At 44.6% G+C, this 20,883-nt stretch overlaps 1 protein-coding gene across 4 annotated transcripts in view; it reads right to left on the bottom strand.

Annotated features, from left to right (window-relative positions):
- GSAP (gamma-secretase activating protein) overlaps positions 1-20,883 on the bottom strand; it is a 233,463-nt gene that overhangs the window by 106,948 nt on the left and 105,632 nt on the right. For 3 of the 4 annotated variants that reach the window (XM_063926993.1, XM_063926990.1, XM_063926991.1), the window contains exons 9-10: positions 20,547-20,651; positions 15,023-15,082 (exon numbers count right to left, since the gene is read on the bottom strand). In XM_063926993.1, the coding sequence (XP_063783063.1) occupies positions 15,023-15,082; positions 20,547-20,651 (165 nt within the window). The remainder of the gene's footprint in view (positions 1-15,022; positions 15,083-20,546; positions 20,652-20,883) is intronic. The other variant, XM_063926992.1, reaches the window with a different exon arrangement.

The raw sequence follows: 20,883 nt of genomic DNA, 5'->3' as shown, positions 1-20,883 counted from the left end.
AACCCTTTTTTCACGTCGTCATTATGGGGTATTGTGTGTAGAATTTTGAGGGGAAAAATGAATTAATTCCATTCTGGTATAAGGCTGTAACTTAACAAAATGTGGGAAAAGTGAAGCGCTGTCAATACTATCCGGATGCACTATTAAATAAATATATATATATATATATATATATATATATATATGTATGTATGTGTATGTATAATATATATATATATATATATATATATATATATATATATATATATATATATATATATAGACGAGAAGAAAGGGGCGGCACTCGGAGGCTTTAAAGTTGAAAAGGTGTATTTCCCAAATAAACCAACGTTTCGGGGTCAATGTACCCCTTTGTCAAGGTGAACAAAAGTGTGCTTACTAACTAACATACCTTAAATAGGGAGAGGTCCCACTCCGTGACTCACGCCCGTCCGGCCGTGCTGATTCCCGCCTGGCTTCTGGCTTCCTTTCGATGATGTCAGAGACGCGTCCGGTTGCTGTAGCAACCGAAAATGCTGAACGGCCGGGCTGTGGCGTTACGTGAATAAAAAGGGGAAAAAAAGGGGGATAAAAGGGTGACTCTAGATTACAGCACCCCATCACCACAATGGAGAGATCAACTAAAACGGCCTCTGGAATATCAGAATTGCTGAGGGGGAAAAAAATTACAACCGGACAAAAGTTGCTCAAATGTTTATAGTGTGTATATATATATATATATATATATATATATATATATATATAAATCACCCAGACAATTTCATGATTTGAGTTTTATTTGAAATAATAATTTTGTCCTTCAAATTTTGCTTTCGTCAAAGAATGCTCCTTCTGCAGCAATCACAGCATTGCAGACCTTTGGCATTCTAGCTGTTATTTTGTTGAGGTAATCTGAAGAAATTTCACCCCACGCTTCCTGAAGCACCTCCCACAAGTTGGATTGGCTTGATGGGCACTTCTTGCGTATCATACGGTCAAGCTGCTCCCACAACAGCTCATGGGGTTGAGATCTGGTGACTGTGCTGGCCACTCAATTACAGACAGAATACCAGCTGCCTGCTTCTTCCCTAAATAGTTTTTGCATAATTTGGAGGTCTGCTTTGGGTCATTGTCCTGTCGGAGGAGAAAACAGTCTCCAATCGAGCGCTGTCCATAGGGTATGGCATGGCGTTGCAAAATGGAGTGATAGCCTTCCTTATTCAAAATCCCTTTTACCTTGTACAAATCTCCCACTTTACCAGAACTAAAGCAGCCCCAGACCATCACATTACCTCCACCATGCTTGACAGATGGCATCAGGCACTCTTCCAGCATCTTTTCACTTGTTCTGCGTCTCACAAATGTTCTTCTGTGTGATCCAAATGCCTCAAACTTCGATTCGTCTGTCCATACAACTTTTTTCCAATCATCCTCAGTCCAATGTCTGTGTTCTTTTGATCATATTAATCTTTTCCTTTTATTGGTCAGTCTCAGATATGGCTTTATCTTTGCCACTCTGCCTAGAAGGCCAGCATCCCGGAGTCTCCTCTTCACTGTAAATGTTGACACTTCTCTTTCTACTCTGGTTAGAGCTTGTTTGTGCTGTTCTCTGAAGGGAGTAGTACACACCGATGTAGGAAATGTTCAGTTTCTTGGCAATTTTTTGCATGGAATAGCCTTCATTTCAAAGAACAAGAATAGACTGTCAAGTTTCACATGAAAGTTCTCTTTTTCTGGCCATTTTGAGAGTATAATCGAACCCACAAATGTGATGCTCCAGATACTCAACTAGCTCAAAGGAAGGCCAGTTTTATAGCTTCACTAACGAGCAAACCCGTTTTCAGCTGTTCTAACATAATGCACAAGGGTTTTCTAATCGTCTTCTAACGCAATTAGCAAAAACAATGTACCATTAGAACAGTGGAGTGATGGTTGCTAGAAATGGGCCTCTATACACCTATGTAGATATTCCTTTAAAAACCAAACGTTTGCAGCCAGTACAGTCATTTACCACATTAACAATGTATAGAGAGTATTTCTGATTAATTTAATGTTATCTTCATTGAAAAAAACAGTGCTTTTATTTCAAAAATAAGGAATTTGTCTGGGTGACCCCAAACTTTTGAACGGTAGTGTGTGTACACACATGTATATATATAACATTTATTTATTTATTTATTTATATCTATTATATCTATATTATATATATACTGTACACATTTATTTTTCCACACACATACAACCACAGTACACACATACATAAATGTATGCCACAGTGACACATTTTTACACATTATTCCCCAACACCCCCAACCCAGGCATATTTGTAAACATATAGAAACACTCCACATACACACACATTTAATAAAGGACAGGACATTAACCCCCCCCCCCCACATACACACAGTTGTGTAGTCACTTGCACGTGTATTTTTCCACACACACACTCATACAAACTTAGTACACATACACCCAAATTTATGCCACACTGTCACATTTTTAAATATAAGTTATAGCCTTTAGTCCCCAACACCATTTCTTTACCTGGTGGGTGTAGAAGGTAGGGAGCAGGATGGATGCTGGCCAAGGTAAAGGGGGGTACACACAGAGAGATTTGTGCTTAAATTCTAAGCAATCTGACAGCGACAGCGCATCGCTATCGCCGACTCTAGATTTGTCATGCATGCATGCCAAATCTTGTGAGATCGCTCACTTCACCGCTGGGTGAAATGAGTGCCCCATCCCACCTCGTCCGTCACCCTCGCTCAGCACACATCGCGCTGTGAGCTGAGTGGGGGGAGTGATGTGTGCTGAGCGGTCTGTGCTAGATCGCTCAGCACACGTGTACGGGGCTTAAGAGAAGTAAGTCAGAAGGGAGGAGGTTGGGAGACAGGAAAAGAGGAGCCAGACAGTATAGGACAGTGTTTCCCAACCTCGGTCCTCAAGGCACACTAACAGTCCTGGTTTTAGTGATATCCAGGCCTGAACACAGGTGACTTAATTAGTACCTCAGTTATTTTGATTTAACCATCTGTGCTGAAGCCTGGATATCACTAAAACCTGCACTGTTGGTGTGCCTTGAGGACCGCGGTTGGGAATGCCTGGTATAGGAGCTCAGCTCACTGCTGGCTAGTCCCAGGGGAGGGGCCCCAACAATCCCGGACTGCAGCAGCTGCATAGGTAAGGCTGGCTGCGCTGTGGCCCTGCACAAACTGCTCCAGCCGTGAAACGCCACATTTGAGGACACACTGAGTGGATGTCCGGGATCAGAGCGGCCAGGAGCACACGCTGCAATGCCTCCCGGCCGCAAGCACAGCGCTGCTGCAGCCTCTCTTTTCATAATAGCAGCCATATTACTAGTAGCTCTGATTGGTGTGCAGGGCAGCCTGTCATCTGTTTCCCCAGCCCCCTTGGTGCGTCACCCAATCACAGCTTTTGTACATGACAGGCAACCAAGGTTGGTGGGCCAAAAGATGACCGCACACCGGACGGCCCACCAGGAATCTCCCACTGGATGTAATGGCCAATCCGGGCCTGCATGCAGTCCAGGAATTCTCTCTCCTGTGTCTTTAGGGTTAAGCCATACAATATTTAAACTAATTTAGAACATTAAGTTTTAACTTCACACTTAAAACACGTCAATTTTACTGGTCTCTTGGCCTTCTGTGCAGTGCAGCCTGGAATTTATGCACCCAGCTGCTGTGCTTCACAAATTACAGTTTTTACTGTTTATACAGTGCATGTTAAAATATTTCAACATGTCTTTTAAAACGTACACTGGTTCCACCACTTAATCCCCTCAGCAGTGGGTGGTACAAGAGTTACTGTTGGTCCACAGTGTACTTTAGCCTATACAGTGCCTAGCGCTCACCGCTGGTCTTCCCCGTTATAACAAATGACTCAAATACATTTTATTTGCCTTAGTCCCGGCGCACTACTGACCTTACCTTAGCTGTCCACCTTTGCAGTGCCTCAGCTGCCAGATCTGATCTGGGGCTGCACCAGGGGTTAACTAGTTTACCACCAATTTGGGAGTCCAAATCGCCTCTGTCCTGGCAGTAGGGTTATCAAGATTTTGACTCTTGATGGCTGGCACATAATATGGTAATTCTCTGTGAAGCATGGAACATTTACATATATTCAAGTACTTGATATGTTTCTATAGCACAAATATTTTTGGTTTTCTGGTATCCATTGGTGAAAAATATACACCACAAAAAAATTCACAACAGTAAACCTTCTGGAATAAATAAAAAAAAACTCTGTGTGATGCACGGCACTCTCTGTATACAAGTGTCGCATATCAAATGAATGTGTGCAGTCTTGAAGAGGTTTTGCGGTATTGCGATAAAGACGCACATTCCAACAAAAGCATGCTCGGCGAAAGCCAAGTCGCACAGACCTGCTATGCCAAGAAGGGATGTTTGGCAGTGTAGGAAGGCAGATCTGTACATATGAAATTATGAAATAGAACACTATGTGAATCCTGGTAAATGCCTCTGCGTCCTTTCTCATATTGTGAGCACCCTGGATGCCATGGTACAAACAACCACTCCTTTACCTTTTGATCCTGTGTGAGACTTTAGTCTTATTCAGAGATAGCGACCATCATGGTCTCTTGATCTATACCAGTGGTTCCCAAACTTTCTTGAATCATGGCACCCTTCAGTATCAGTATTTTTTCCACAGCACCACTAGGCCAAAAAATTCTTATTGAAGAATTCAGCAAAACTTCTTAAATTAAGTAACTTGTAGGGAGGCCAATCCCGGGATGTTTTTTCAATCCCGGGAATTGGGACTGAAAAATTATCAATCCCAGGATTCCCAGGATTGGGTTACCACCCCATAAACCCAGCCCACACCCTATTTTAACATCCGCTGTGTGTCCACTTACAGAGACCAGAGAACTGTGGGCGACACATGTGGCTGTGTGTATTGCAGCGTGACCTCTGACTTCACGTCATGCTGCACAGTGCGCCCAGGGGGAGCTGGGCAGGAGGAGCCGTGCAGTGTCTACGCTTGCTGAAGACGCTCAATGCTGCCCAGCATAGAAAAATGTAAGGTGGTGAATAATCCCGAAATCAGAATTGGAAGCTCCAGTCCCGGGATTGAATCCTGGCCAATTTTAAACCGGGTTCCCGATCCCGGGATTGGCCACCATAGTGCTTACAGATTATACTTGGGGCCAGTTACGTGGAGATGGACAGAGTTGTGCTTCTGTTTGTCCACATACGACTATGTTATGATTGGCAAACACTGGCACTGGTTTTGCCTCTCACATTGACAATACATAAAATGATTTGGTGCTGGTACCACCAACCTGTGGTACCACTGCAAGTGCCCAAAGCCACCCCTGGGTTCCACGGCACCCAATTTGGGAGCAACTAATCTAGACTAATCTGTTTATTAAGTAAATTTGCGCTACAGACAATTAATTGTAATTGGTTTGACGACTTTTACCCTTTTGCAGTTTTATCCCATTTGCTTGACCGTAAAATTTCAAAGTGTAATACCAATTAAATATAATTTTAAAAAAACCTCATAGCCCCACTGAAGACTTTAGTCTTTTTCTCTTGATGCACAGATGAAAAAAAAAAATAAGCAGAAGGAACCCTGCCCCACACTGGGAGCGTACACAGATAAACCTTAAGAAAAAAAATTATGGTATTATACTATAGTGCAGTGGCTTCCAAACTTTTTTTAATCATGGCGCCCTAGAGTATCAGAATTTTTTCACGGCACCCGTAGGCCAAAAGTTTAAGAATTTTAGAAAACAATAAGTAAATTATGTTTATGTGTCATCCTTAGTTTCTTTAGTGTGGTGCGGACAATATTTGCTTCTGTTTATCCTCATAGTTTATAATTGGCAGCCACAAGCACTGGTTTTGTCTATTACTTTGACCAAAAATTTTTGAATTGGTCCTGGACCACCAATCCAAGGCACCCCTGCTAGTGTCCTGAGGCAACCCAGCGTGCCTAGGCACACAGTTTGGGAACCACTGCTATAGTGACCCTAGGAGTCTGAAAAGGTATCAACCAATTTACTGCGGCATCATAATGTACAAATATAGCAGTCCCCTTGTGTGTCTTTGTGGAGGTTGACTAAAATTGAGTAAAAAGTTATTATACATTTGAGACTAATTGGATCTTAAAGTATACAATATGCTTGGGAGTGTATGAAGAGAAGTGAGAAATTTAGAAAAGAGAAGTTGCAATAAGCAACGTACAGGACATTCCCGGGGGTAGAAAAGATATTGTGGATGTATGGAAAGAAGGACAGGATCTCTAAATTAACAATTTATCAAGTGTAACCGTACACTAAAGAGAATAATGAAGTCTAATGATATATGGTAACCTCTCTGTGACTACAGCAATACTTGGAAAAAAATAAATAAAAAATAACCAACTGATCTATCAAGGTAAACGGACAACGGAGGGGGAGGGGGTTGGAATGTAATAGGGTGTGAGACTCAGAAAATGAGAGATTTTATGTGAGTTCTGTTTTTTTTTTAAAGTGGTAATAATTTACATGGCAAAACCAGATTAAATTTTTCCCATGTAAATGATTGCCACTTTAAGAAATAATAAAAAATCAGGAGAACTTTCTCAAACTCTCTCACTTTCCGATTCTTTCCCCTAGAAAAAGTCACAAAGTAACATGAATATATAGAAGTGTCCTCATACATCTTTGCTGCAGTCACCCCAAAGGAGCCCCACTTGGCATGCTAGGAAACGTGAAAATCTTCAAGCATTGGGCATCTTTCTTTCCAAAAATGCATCTTTGTTGCAACACAATGCACAATGAGACTAGGATGCATGCGGAGACTGTGCTGATTAGTTTGATATACGACACTTGTATATCTGTGTGCAACTGAGTCAGCAGAGCAGAACAGAATTTATAGTGGAAAAAAGCTGCTACTGCTACACTGTAGCAATTCGTATACAAATTCAGAGACTCCATACAATCTGTACATGAAATGATACAATGTAGCAGTCGCAGCTTTTTCCCAATACAGGTCCAGATCTGCTCTATACAGTGTCAGCAGAGCCAGATGTACTAAGCCTTGAAAAGTGATAAATTGCAGTGATAAGTACCAGCCAATCAGCTCCTGTCATGTCACAGGCTGGGTTTGAAAAAAGGACAGTTAGGAACTAACTGGCTGGTACTTTATCACCGTAAAATGTATCACTTTTCAAGGCTTAGTACATCTACCCCACAATATACAAGTGTCCTATATCAAACTAAACAGCATAGTCTCCTCATGTGTCCTAGTCACATTGTGTTGTGATTAAGACGCATCTTCTGCAAAAAATAAATAAATAAGATTTTACTCACCGGTAAATCTATTTCTCGTAGTCCGTAGTGGATGCTGGGGACTCCGTAAGGACCATGGGGAATAGACGGGCTCCGTAGGAGACTGGGCACTCTAAGAAAGATTTAGTACTACTGGTGTGCACTGGCTCCTCCCTCTATGCCCCTCCTCCAGACCTCAGTTAAGGAAACTGTGCCCGGAAGAGCTGACATTACAAGGAAAGGATTTTGGAATCCAGGGTAAGACTCATACCAGCCACACCAATCACACCGTATAACTTGTGATAAACTTACCCAGTCAACAGTATGAACAACAACAGAGCATCAACAATGGATGCCAACATAACGTAACCCTTTATTAAGCAATAACTATATACACGTATTGCAGAAAGTCCGCACTTGGTACGGGCGCCCAGCATCCACTACGGACTACGAGAAATAGATTTACCGGTGAGTAAAATCTTATTTACTCTAACGTCCTAGTGGATGCTGGGGACTCCGTAAGGACCATGGGGATTATACCAAAGCTCCCAAACGGGCGGGAGAGTGCGGATGACTCTGCAGCACCGAATGGGCAAACACAAGGTCCTCCTCAGCCAGGGTATCAAACTTGTAGAACTTAGCAAATGTGTTTGAACCCGACCAAGTAGCTGCTCGGCAAAGCTGTAATGCCGAGACCCCTCGGGCAGCCGCCCAAGAAGAGCCCACTTTCCTTGTGGAATGGGCTTTCACTGATTTTGGATGCGGCAATCCAGCCGCAGAATGAGCCTGCTGAATCGTGCTACAGATCCAGCGAGCAATAGTTTGCTTTGAAGCAGGAGCACCCAGCTTGATGCATACAGGATAAACAGCGAGTCAGTCTTCCTGACTCCAGCCGTCCTGGCTACATAGATCTTCAAAGCCCTGACTACATCAAGCAACTTGGAATCCTCCAAGTCACGAGTAGCCGCAGGCACCACAATAGGTTGGTTCAAATGAAAAGATGACAACACCTTCGGCAGAAATTGCGGACGAGTCCGTAATTCTGCCCTGTGCATATGGAAAACCAGATAGGGGCTTTTACATGACAAAGCCGCCAATTCTGACACACGCCTAGCCGAAGCTAAGGCCAATAGCATGACCACCTTCCACGTGAGATACTTTAGCTCCACGGTCTTAAGTGGCTCAAACCAGTGGGATTTCAGGAAACCCAACACCACGTTGAGATCCCAAGGTGCCACTGGTGGCACAAAAGTGGGCTGAATATGCAGCACTCCCTTAACAAACGTCTGAACTTCAGGAAGAGAAGCCAGTTCCTTTTGAAAGAAAATGGATAGGGCCGAAATCTGGACCTTTATGGACCCCAACTTCAGGCCCATAGTCACTCCAGACTGTAGGAAGTGCAGGAACCGGCCCAGCTGGAATTCCTCTGTAGAGGCCTTCCTGGCCTCACAAGGCAACATATTTTCGCCATATACGGTGATAGTGTTTTGCTGTCACGTCCTTCCTAGCCTTTATCGGCGTAGGAATAACTTCCTCCGGAATGCCTTTTTCCGCTAGGATCCTGCGTTCAACTGCCATGCCATCAAACGCAGCCGCGGTAAGTCTTGGAACAGACAGGGCCCCTGTTGCAACAGGTCCTGTCTGAGAGGCAGAGGCCATGGGTCCTCTGTGAGCATTTCTTGCAGTTCCGGGTACCAAGTCCTTCTTGGCCAATCCGGAACAATGAGTATTGTTCTCACTCCTCTTTTTCTTACGATTCTCAGCACCTTGGGTATGAGAGGAAGAGGAGGAAACACATAGACCGACTGGAACACCCACGGTGTTACCAGGGCGTCCACAGCTATCGCCTGAGGGTCTCTTGACCTGGCGCAATACCTTTGTAGCTTTTTGTTGAGACGGGACGCCATCATGTCCACCTGTGGCAGTTCCCATCGATTTGTAATCTGAGTGAAGACTTCGTGATGAAGTACCCACACTCCCGGGAGGAGGTCGTGCCTGCTGAGGAAGTCTGCTTCCCAGTTGTCCACTCCCGGAATGAACACTGCTGACAGTGCTTGCACGTGATTCTCCGCCCAACGAAGAATCCTGGTGGCTTCTGCCATCGCCACTCTGCTTCTTGTGCCGCCCTGGCGGTTTACATGAGCCACTGCGGTGATGTTGTCTGACTGAATCAGCACCGGTTGGTTGCGAAGCAGAGGCTCCGCTTGACTCAGGGCGTTGTATATGGCCCTTAGTTCCAGGTTATTTATGTGCAGACAAGCCTCCTGACTTGTCCACAACCCTTGGAAGTTTCTTCCCTGAGTGACTGCCCCCCATCCTCGGAGGCTCGCATCCGTGGTCACCAGGACCCAGTCCTGTATGCCGAACCTGCGGCCCTCGAGAAGGTGAGCACTCTGCAGCCACCACAGAAGACACACCCTGGCCCTCGGGGACAGGATGATCAGCCGATGCATCTGAAGATGCGATCCGGACCACTTGTCCAACAGATCCCACTGAAAGATCCTCGAATGGATCCTGCCGAAGGGAATGGCTTCGTATGATGCCACCATCTTTCCCAGGACTCGCGTGCAGCGATGCACCGACACCTGTTTCGGTTTTAAGAGGTCTCTGACTAGAGTCACGAGCTCTTGAGCCTTCTCCGCCAGGAGAAACACCTTCTTCTGGTCCGTGTCCAGAATCATGCCCAGAAAAGGCAGACGCGTAGTAGGAAACAGCTGCGACTTTGGAATATTCAGAATCCAGCCGTGCTGTTGCAACACTTCCTGAGAGTGTGCTACGCTGATTAGCAACTGCTCTCTGGACCTCGCCTTTATGAGGAGATCGTCCAAGTATGGGATAATTGTGACTCCTTGCTTTCGAAGGAGCACCATCATTTCTGCCATTACCTTGGTAAATATTCTTGGTGCCGTGGAGAGCCCAAACGGCAACGTCTGGAATTGGTAATGACAGTCCTGTACCACAAATCTGAGGTACTCCTGATGAGGTGGATAAATGGGGACATGCAAGTAAGCATCCTTGATGTCCAGAGACACCATAAAATCCCCCTCTTCCAGGCTTGCAATGACCGCTCTGAGCGATTCAATTTTGAACTTGAATCTTTTCAGATAAATGTTCAGGGATTTTAAATTCAATATGGGTCTGACCGAACCATACGGTTTCGGTACCACAAACATTGTGGAATAGTATTCCTCTTCCTTGTTGAAGGAGGGGAACCTTTACCACCACCTGCTGGAGATATAACTTGTGAATTGCCGCTAACACTACTTCCCTTTCTATGGGGGAAGCTGGCAGGGCCGATTTGAGGTAACGGTGAGGGGGCATCACTTCGAATTCCAGCTTGTATCCCTGAAACACAATCTGTATAGCCCAGGGAACCACCTGTGAGCGAACCCATTGGTGGCTGAAATTTCGGAGACGCGCCCCCACCGCTCCTGGCTCCTGTGGAGCCCCAGCGTCATGCGGTGGATTTAGTGGAAGCCGGGGAGGACTTCTGTTCCTGGGAACTAGCTGTATGGTGCAGCTTCTTTCCTCTACCCCTGCCTCTGGCAAGAAAGGACGCACCTCTGACCTGCTTGCTTCTCTGTGATCGAAAAGACTGCATTTGGTAATACGGTGCTTGCTTAGGCTGTGAGGGAATATATGCCAAAAAGTTTGACTTCCCAGCCGTAGCTGTGGAAACTAGGTCCGAGAGACCGTCCCCAAACAATTCCTCACCCTTGTAAGGTAACACCTCCACGTGCTTTTTGGAGTTGGCATCACCTGTCCATTGCCGAGTCCACAGGACCCTTCTGGCAGAAATTGACATTGCATTTATTCTAGAGCCCAGTAGGCAAATGCCCTCTGGGCATCCCTCATATATAGGACAGCGTCTTTTATATGCCCCAGGGTCAGTAAAATGGTATCCTTGTCTAAGGTATCCATTTCCTCAGACAGATTATCTATCCATGCTGCTACAGCACTACACATCCAGGCCGACGCAATTGCCGGCCTCAGTATAGTACCTGAGTGTGTATAAACAGACTTCAGGATACTTTCCTGCTTCCTATCTGCAGGATCCTTTAGGGTGGCCGTATCCTGTGACGGCAGGGCCACCTTTTTAGATAAGCGTGTCAGAGCTTTATCTACCCTAGGGGAGGATTCCCAGCGCATCCTGTCCGTTGGCGGGAAAGGGTACGCCATAAGTAACCTTTTGGAAATCAGCACTTTCTTATCGGGGGAAATCCCACGCTTTTTCACATAATTCATTTAACTCATGTGAAGGGGGAAAAGTCACCTCTTGCTTTTTCTCCCCATACATATACACCCTTTTGTCAGGGACAGGGTTTACCTCTGATATGTGCAATACATCCTTCATTGCTATAATCATGTAGCGGATGGCTTTAGCCATTTTAGGCTGCAATTTTGCATCATCGTCATCGACACTGGAGTCAGAATCCGTGTCGATATCTGTGTCAACCATTTTGGATAGTGGGCGCTTCTGAGACCCTGACGGCCTCTGCACTGTAGGATCAGGCATGGGCTGAGACCCCGACTGTCCCAAGGCATCAGCTTTATCCAACCTTTTATGTAAGGAGTTTACATTATCATGTAACACCTTCCACATATCCATCCAATCAGGTGTCGGCGCCGTCGGCGGAGACACGTCATTCATCTGTACTTGCTCTGCCTCCACATAGCTCTCTTCGTCAAACATGTCGACACACGCGTACCGACACACCACACACACACACACACACACACACACAGGGGATGCTCTATATGAGGACAGGACCCCCACAAGGCCTTTTGGAGAGAGAGAGAGAGAGAGAGAGAGAGAGAGAGAGTATGCCAGCACACACCCCAGCCCTATATGACCCAGGAATCACACAGTAACTTAGTGTTCACCCAGTAGCTGCTGTATATATATTAAATGCGCTAAATTTATGTGCCCCCCCCCCTCTCTTTTTACCCTTTCTACCGTGAGTCTGCAGGGGAGAGCCTGGGGAGCTTCCTCTCAGCGGAGCTGTGGAGAGAAAATGGCGCTGGTGAGTGCTGAGGAAGAAGGCCCCGCCCCCTCAGCGGCGGGCTTCTGTCCCGCGATTTTGTGTAAAATTAATGGCGGGGGCTCATGCATATAACAGTGTCCAACTGTATATATGCTGCTTTTGCCAGGAGGTATCTAATTGCTGCCCAGGGCGCCCCCCCTGCGCCCTGCACCCTACAGTGACCGGAGTGTGTGGGTTAGTGTGGGCGCAATGGCGCACAGCTGCAGTGCTGTGCGCTACCTCATATGAAGACAGGAGTCTTCTGCCGCCGATTTTGACGTCTTCTTTCTTCAACCCGCCGGCTTCTGACTTCTGGCTCTGCGAGGGGGACGGCGGCGCGGCTCCGGGAACGGACGACAAGGTCAGGTCCTGTGTTCCATCCCTCTGGAGCTAATGGTGTCCAGTAGCCTAAGAAGCGCAACCTAGCCGCAGTTAGTAGGTTTGCTTCTCTCTCCTCAGTCCCACGTAGCAGAGAGTCTGTTGCCAGCAGAAGCTCACTGAAAATAAAAAAACCTAACTAAAATACTTTCTTATTAGCAAGCTCAGGAGAGCTCACTAAAATGCACCCAGCTCTGTCCGGGCACAGATTTTAACTGAAGTCTGGAGGAGGGGCATAGAGGGAGGAGCCAGTGCACACCAGTAGTACTAAATCTTTCTTAGAGTGCACAGTCTCCTGCGGAGCCAGTCTATTCCCCATGGTCCTTACGGAGTCCCCAGTATCCACTAGGACGTTAGAGGAAAAAAGACGCGCGACATTAGCAGAGCTACACTGGGCCAGGTGGCTTATTCACACCAGGCATTTTGCACTGCATGGTATTAAGTCAACCCTTTTTCAGGTTTAGAAGCAGGGCAAAATGTTACTGTCCTTCTTTAGCCCCAGATTCTTGTACACATTGCTTTGAGTGGATAAGTTTAGGTTGGAGCTGATGTGGGAAGGGCCTGAACATCTCTGCATTCAGGGTCCAGATTATTATTTTCCTGAGTTTTAGTTCTAGCATAGCATGGGTGAATTTCCATAGACCAACCATGGTCGCTAGACAGCAATATTGTTTTAGGTCTCCTATCGGCTTACTTACAACCAGGCATCTCACACTGCATGGCAAATTGAGGCTAGATGTATGAGGACACATCTGTAGTTCCTCGTCACCCTCCTGTCTGTACATATATGAACATATAGTTCCTGGTCATCTTCCTGCATTCATATGTGCAAAAGGGAAAGCACCACCTACCGTATATTTTACTTTGCAGTTAGAGAGATCCTTTGTAAGAGAAACCAGAACACGTTGTTTAAGTGTACAAGGGATTAGAACACAAGAAGACTGCCATCCTTGCAGGAAATAGCAGGAAGGTTTTCTTGTGTAGGCAATAAGTATTTGAGTCTTCCGGTTGTTTATGACACTCAAGAGACTCAGGGTCAGTGAGTACAATCTTAAGGGAACAACTGTAAAGACACATAAGAAACCAGTTTCCTGTAAGACCATCTTAAATATGATAATGTCCGGTTGGACCAAGACGTTGGTACATTCCTCCAAATTAAGGGAATAGCAAATACAGTCAAATTGTGTACCAGTCAAGAGTATTACTCTCTTTGTTGCATCCCCAACTGCAGGTTTGCAGTTTATTTGTATCACAATATCAACAGTGATCTGTACTTGCTTGCAGAACGGGTAATGGAGAATTTTATTCTGATTTGTTAAGGCCCATATACACGGGAGAGATGTGTGCTGAACGAACCGCTCAGCACACATCTCTCTCGCCGCTCAGCACGTGCTGTGTGCTGAGCAATGCGGGGGAGGACGGGAGGCTGCTCATTTCACCCAGCGGGTGAAATGAGCGACGTGCTAGATTGAGCCTGCATATGCAGGCCAATCTAGCACCGGCGATAGCGATGTGCGGGGCCGCGCATCGCTATCGCTGAGGGGGGTACACATGAGTGATCTGTGCTAAAAATCTAAGCAATCTAGTCTGATTGCTTAGATTTTAAGCATGGATCTCTCGGTGAGTACCCCCCTTTATGCTCCATTTCCTTCCTTGTATGAGATAAGTTTCATCACATACTGAAGCTGTTCTTGCAGTTAAGTAGTTAGGACTATTGTTTGACACAAGACAAACATGAAAATATCAATGTTGCCATATATTGGATCTAAAAATTAAACAGATAAATCAGATATAATAGGATTTATTTTGTGGCTCTATTTATAATAGTAATAAGTAGGAAAGTAAGATCCTTTGAGTTCTAGTTACAATTGAAATTGTTATGATTGAAACTGTCCACAGTTGCAGAACTTCACTGTTTGGATTGCTAATCACAGCAATCAATCTTTTCTGAAGAGAGGCTGCAGATACAATATGAGCAAAGGCATCAATGCAGGCAGCAGAGAGCAGAGAGCAGAATGGTCATCTCAAAAGTCTTGTTTTTAAATTTCCACAATTTATTACTGTCATTTTCACTTTCTGCATAAATTTGTCATATAACATTTTTGCAAAGATTGTAGTCTAGATTCTCTTTAGCTCGAATTTTAAGTGTATCCTTATTTTCATTGCAGTACTGAGCAAAATGTGTATTTGTGTACATGGCTATATTGTGTGGCCTCTGTGCAATGTACAAGCTTACATATTTGTTCCAGATTGAATTCCCATTTGACATAAAGAAACGTTTTGGTATTAATTTTATTTTAAACAAATCAAGTAATCACAATGCAAAAAAACAACAAAAAATACTTACTACATAATTAAAGGTTCCCTCTGGATAAAACTGGATACAATGCAAAACACAACTTGAATGCTGTAATTATAGAAAGACTTCCATTAGCATTGCTTTAGGAGAGTACCCTATTATAATCTGATCAATGGGGGATCATTCCGAGTTGATCGTAGCTGTGCTAAATTTACACTGACATGCGGGGGGACGCCCAGCACAGGTCTAGTGCGCCCCGCATGTCAGTGTCGCCCCCCCACACACACACACAGCCACTGCGGGCCGGGGAGCGACGAGTAGCTCCCGGCCAGCACGCTAAAGCTCCAACGGTCCGGCCATGGCTGCGTTGGCCGGACCGCTCCCCCTAAATGGCGGCTTAACGCCGCCGTTAAGCCCCCTACCTCCGAGCGACTGCCTCTGTCTCAGAGGCGATCGCTAGGCAATGACGGCTGCAATGCGCCGGCGCATGCACAGTTCCGACCCAAACTGCAGCAAGCGATCGAGTCGGAATGACCCCCAATATCCTTTAGCAACAAATGCCTCCATATAGCGTGTGTGTGATATTTTACCCCATAGAGAGTGCATGGCCTCTACAAATAATCTCCACCCCTATATTGTGTGCTCCGGATATGGGAGGTTTGGAATCCGATAACAATATAATACAATAAACTGAAATAAAAATGCAAACAGGTACTTCGCTTCCTTTTTGCAATGATTTTTTTCAAACAGGTAAATTCTGCCACCGTGCGTCTCAACCTTTACTGCGACTCAACTAACAAAATTAATATTCATGTGTAGTGCGACTCGGATCCACGCGCAGACATAAAAACATGCACCAGACACAGAAACAGAGCCTTAAAGGTCAGTCCCAGCCTTTGTTTTGTTAAAGAAGTATATAGAATATTCTGAACAATATTACAAACATTCCCAGAGTATAAAGAACATTAGAACATTATTTAGAAAATTATAATGGACATCCACCACCAAGGAAGGAATGAGAAAACCCTTTAAAAACCAACAAACTGAAGATGCCATTCATTGATGTAATTCCACATGTAATTTGCAGAAAACAACACCATACAGTACTTTCCTTCAGCCACAGATGATATGGTAAGGCCCAGACAACCATTCATACTGTCCAGTGAAAATTCCTATCATACCAAGCAAACTGGAGAAGTAGAGAAATGTATAGAAACTATAAATGGATGTCACATGGTCTTAAAAAAAACCACCATAATATTATATATATATATATATATATATATATATATATATATATATATATATATATATATATATATATATATATATATATATATATATATATATACACACATACATACATACATACATACATACATACATACACACACACACACACACACACGCGCGCTCTGGTGCCCTCTCGATATGAAAAGATATCTCAAGTGAAATAAGCAGCCAGCGGCACTTGATGTCTTTTTCAAAATGCAATGGTATTGAGCATACAGCCGATGTTTCGGTGCTCAAGATGAACAAAAACAAAGCTGTTTCGATGTGTATTGCACACCTTAGTCATGGGCTGCAGCCATGTGGTCTAAATACTTGGAATTTAAATGCAAAACAGGGATAGAGGCAATCTTTCGCTAAAACCACACTGACAAGGCAGACATGTGAACCTTGAGGGAGGCCAGATGAAGACCTAAGTCTAAACCTCTTTGCAGAACAGCCAAAATTCTAGAAGTTCTGAATCTATAGGCATCATAGTTCTTATCAGCACACCAGGTGAAGTAAGAATTCCACACTCTATAGTAAATCTTGGCAGAGGCCGGTTTATAGGCCTTCAGCAAAGTCTGAATAACGGCTACAGAGAACCCTTTGGACCTCAGGAGTGATGCCTCTTACCCCCTCCCCGTAGCAGCCATGCGATCCAGGAGAGCAGTCTGCGACCATGCCTAGGTCGGGACGCCTCCACCGCAGGTACCCGGGAACCAGGCTAACGGGAGTGTGCGGCGCTGCTTGGGAGGTGATTGAGCTGCAGCACTGAATGTGACACTGACATACAGTTCTACCACCTCAAATAGCAAAGTCAATTTCTTTCATTTGAAAAGCTTTCAGAGCTGCACAGCGCAGCCCCCATGTTCAGGGACCTGCTGCTCCAGGCACCAACTCAAAATTGAGCTCTCATTGCCTGGAGGCGGGGTTATAGAGGAGGCCCCTATGCATCCTGGGACAGCTAAAGCTTTGCCTGTTGATGCCTCTGGATCCAGATCCACTCTACACACCAATGGCCCTCATTCCGAGTTGTTCGCTTGCTAGCTGCTTTTAGCAGCATTGCAAACGCTAGGCTGCCGCCCTCTGGGAGTGTATATTAGCTTAGCAGAATAGCGAACGAAAGATTAGCTGAACTGCTACTAAATAATTCCTTGCAGTTTCTGAGTAGCTCCAGACCTACTCCTAGATTGCGATCACCTCAGTCTGTTTAGTTCCTGGTTTGACGTCACAAACACGCCCTGCATTCGGCCAGCCACTCCCCCGTTTCTCCAGCCACTCCTGCGTTTTTTCTTGGCACGCCTGCATTTTTTTTAGCACACTCCCTGAAAACGCCAAGTTGCCGCCCAGATACACCCACTTCCTGTCAATCACACTACGATCACTGGAGCGTTGAAAAAACGTCGCTCGAGCTTGTGTAAATCTCCAAAGTTTTGTGTTAAATTACTAAGCGCATGCGCGCTGCGTACCATGCGCATGCGCATTTTCCACCTAATCGCTACGTTGCGAAAAACGGAAACGAGCGAACAACTCGGAATGACCACCAATGTTTCCCTGTGGAAACCAATGTAACCTGCTGCAAGGAATTCTTTGCATATAAGTGCATGTGTTACCATTGATGTATGATTATACTGACTAGTTACAACTGTGCATGTGTTAACACTGATGTATGATTATATTGATTAGTTATATCTGTGGAGGCATAATTAAGAGCCCTTTAAATTACATACATCGTGCAAACAGGAGTCATCTTTGAAAAAGTCACGGGTCACGTGACGAAACGCGTCAGGACTCCTCCCCCTTTTTTGCAAATCACTGAACACCTGTCATCCAGGACGTATTCAGGCCATAGCCATTTCATCCGGCCTTTACTCACAGTGTCCGTGGATGGCCCTCCATTGGGCTACATGATCAGCTGCAGACGCCGCACGGCTACGGGTTCCGATAATCTCCACTTGGCTACACGCACAACTGCAGACGCCGGACGGGTACGGCAATTACAGCCAGTGTCTTCCATCTTGGTCACTACCGGCGGACGGCGCACGTCCAGGTAGTCTGGAAGGAACGCTCGTTTACACCTGGGCATAAGATTCTACCTGATCCAGCACAATTACCTGCACAGCACTTGCAAAGGTTTAATCAGCAGGATAACCAAACAAACCCTGCAGTCGGCAAACAGACTCAGACATCCCACATACCCTCCAGCATCTTTATCAACTGGGCAACCTTTTGGACTCACCCGGGGACGCTCGGGTTCACCAGCCCTTGTGGAGAGGTACTTTATATATTAATCCATGCTGACTAATATCAATACGTGCAGTCATTGTGATATAGTCAGGAATCACGTCTAGCAGCTGTGGCAACAGTGTTTATAAAGAGACTGCAACATTCTGATACATATCTCTTGAATTGTATAGTTCAGTGATTTTTTAAGTATATGAATACACCATTAAGATTCAGATAATTCATGCAAAATTTTACAAATTTCTGTATCTCACATATCATATTAAAATCATAAGGAACATTAATTGTGAATTTTCCTTTATGAAATAGTATATTTTATATTATTAATAAACATATATATTTTATACTTTGATTGATTCCTTGGCTGATATTGAACCTGTGATATTTTGGTGTGTGTTTTTCATGAGCGCCTCTATTTCCATTTTAGAAATCTGCATTACCCTGGAAGTCATGTGCCCCTTCATCCAGCCCAATGCCGCCTTCTACAGTTTAGTGTTCTCCCTCCCGCCCCACCTCCCACCATCTGTGCAGTAAAGGAGTAATTAGCAGAAATTACTGCTCCAGGTTGTACATGCTGAGTGGAAGATAGAATACCCCCTACTGCCTGTGGAACATCAAAGCTGCCGCTGACAGCACACCCCACCCCTGCTGCTGGAGGATGGGTACGGGCGCCTCAGTGCACTGCTTTGCCCAGGGGCTTACACTGGGCAAATAATAACTTTAAGATTTAAACCCAGGCAACAATGGCAGGTACTTCAGCTAGTATTAAAATAAACAAAAGTGAAACAAAAAAAGTAACACACAAGTACATGTAGCAAAAGGAGATTGTGTAGAAGAAATAATGATATTAAAATACCACCACCAGATACAGAGCCTTTCAAAATGAAACAACTAAGGTACTGGCCCCCATTCAGACCAAGTGGTGCAACAGTGTTAAGGTGATGGATCCAAAAACATTCCCTTTGTAGTAATAATTTATAATGATCCCCACCCTGTCTAAGTGGGGGGATATGTTCTATCGACATATACTGGAAGTCTCTCATATTGTGTTTACAAGAAGCAAAATGCCTCGCTACCGGAGGCATATTTGAGTCCACTTTGACCATAGCCTTTTTAATGGACGAACGATGTAGGGCAAAGCGTTCCTTAAGTAACCTAATAGTCTTGCCTACATAAAGCAACTGGCATGGACAATTAATCACATAACGATTGCCACAGTCCAAATGATGTCATCTGGGATGCTGGGAAATCTTGGGCTCTAGCATTCATGTGGATGCTGCTTTGGCACATAGCACCTACCTACACTAAGTAAACCCCTTCATGGCAATGGTATTCCCAGATGGCAGTGGCCTCTTTCAGCAGGATAATGCGCCATGCCACACTACAAAAATTGGTCAGGAAAGATTGAGGAAAATTATAAAATGTTCAAGGTGGTGACTTGGCCTCCAAATTACCCAGATCTCAATCCAATTGAGCATCTGTGAGGCCCCACCTCGCAATTTACAAGATTTAAAGCACTGTCTTGGTGCCAGATACCATGGAACACCTTTAGATGTCTTGTGGAGACCATGCCTTGACGGGTCAAAACTGTTTTGGGGAACCTACACAATATTAGGCAGGTGTTGTAATGTTATGGATGATAAGTGTATACACCACGAGAACAATACAGCACATATAAAACCAAAATACAATTCATCACAGGACGACAACATAGTGAAAAACGTTTCACTGTTATTAGCCAGTAATCAATGTAAAGAAAGGAGGGGGAAAAAAGCTTGTAATCAGTACATCACTTCAAGTATTTCTGAAGAATCTGCAATATATAGATGGAGACATTCTCATATGACCCGCAATGCGTACGCACACACCGCTGGTGCGACTGTGCGCTGGGCTGCAGCTATTTGCACCTGCGATTGCAAAATGTAAAATGATTGTATCGCAAGTGTGAATATATCCACGCAACTGCGAACGTGTGTACTCAGTGCCGCAGATGATTCATGGGCACGACTAGCCACAGTCAAGCCGAGCTTAACTACACCTGTACCAGGAAATTTACCTTGGGAATAACATAAAATAGCCGTTGATCTGTCATATCCCACTGTGCCCACACAAAGTCTTCAGCTATTCTGTCTTTAGGAATCAAACCAGAGGTTTTCATGACCTGTAGCAGAAAGAGAACAATATTGTAATCTACAGTACCATAATCTTTAAATAGCCTTGAAAATAACTTGATCCATAAGCTACAAAACCAGTATTTTATGGTACAACATTTTTTATGTTTATGTGTATCAAGTTTTAATTTTAGCATTCCAATACATTTTAGTTGCACCCTTGTTCTAAATTATGTTCATTATTAAACACAGGAAAGACCTGTTTGTAGTAAGGATGCCAAC

This window comes from Pseudophryne corroboree, chromosome 6 (genome assembly GCF_028390025.1).
Source record: "Pseudophryne corroboree isolate aPseCor3 chromosome 6, aPseCor3.hap2, whole genome shotgun sequence".
Classification (NCBI taxonomy): domain Eukaryota; kingdom Metazoa; phylum Chordata; class Amphibia; order Anura; family Myobatrachidae; genus Pseudophryne; species Pseudophryne corroboree.
The sequence above is the reverse complement of the archived record's forward strand: the minus strand, read 5'-3'. Positions and strand labels throughout refer to the sequence as shown.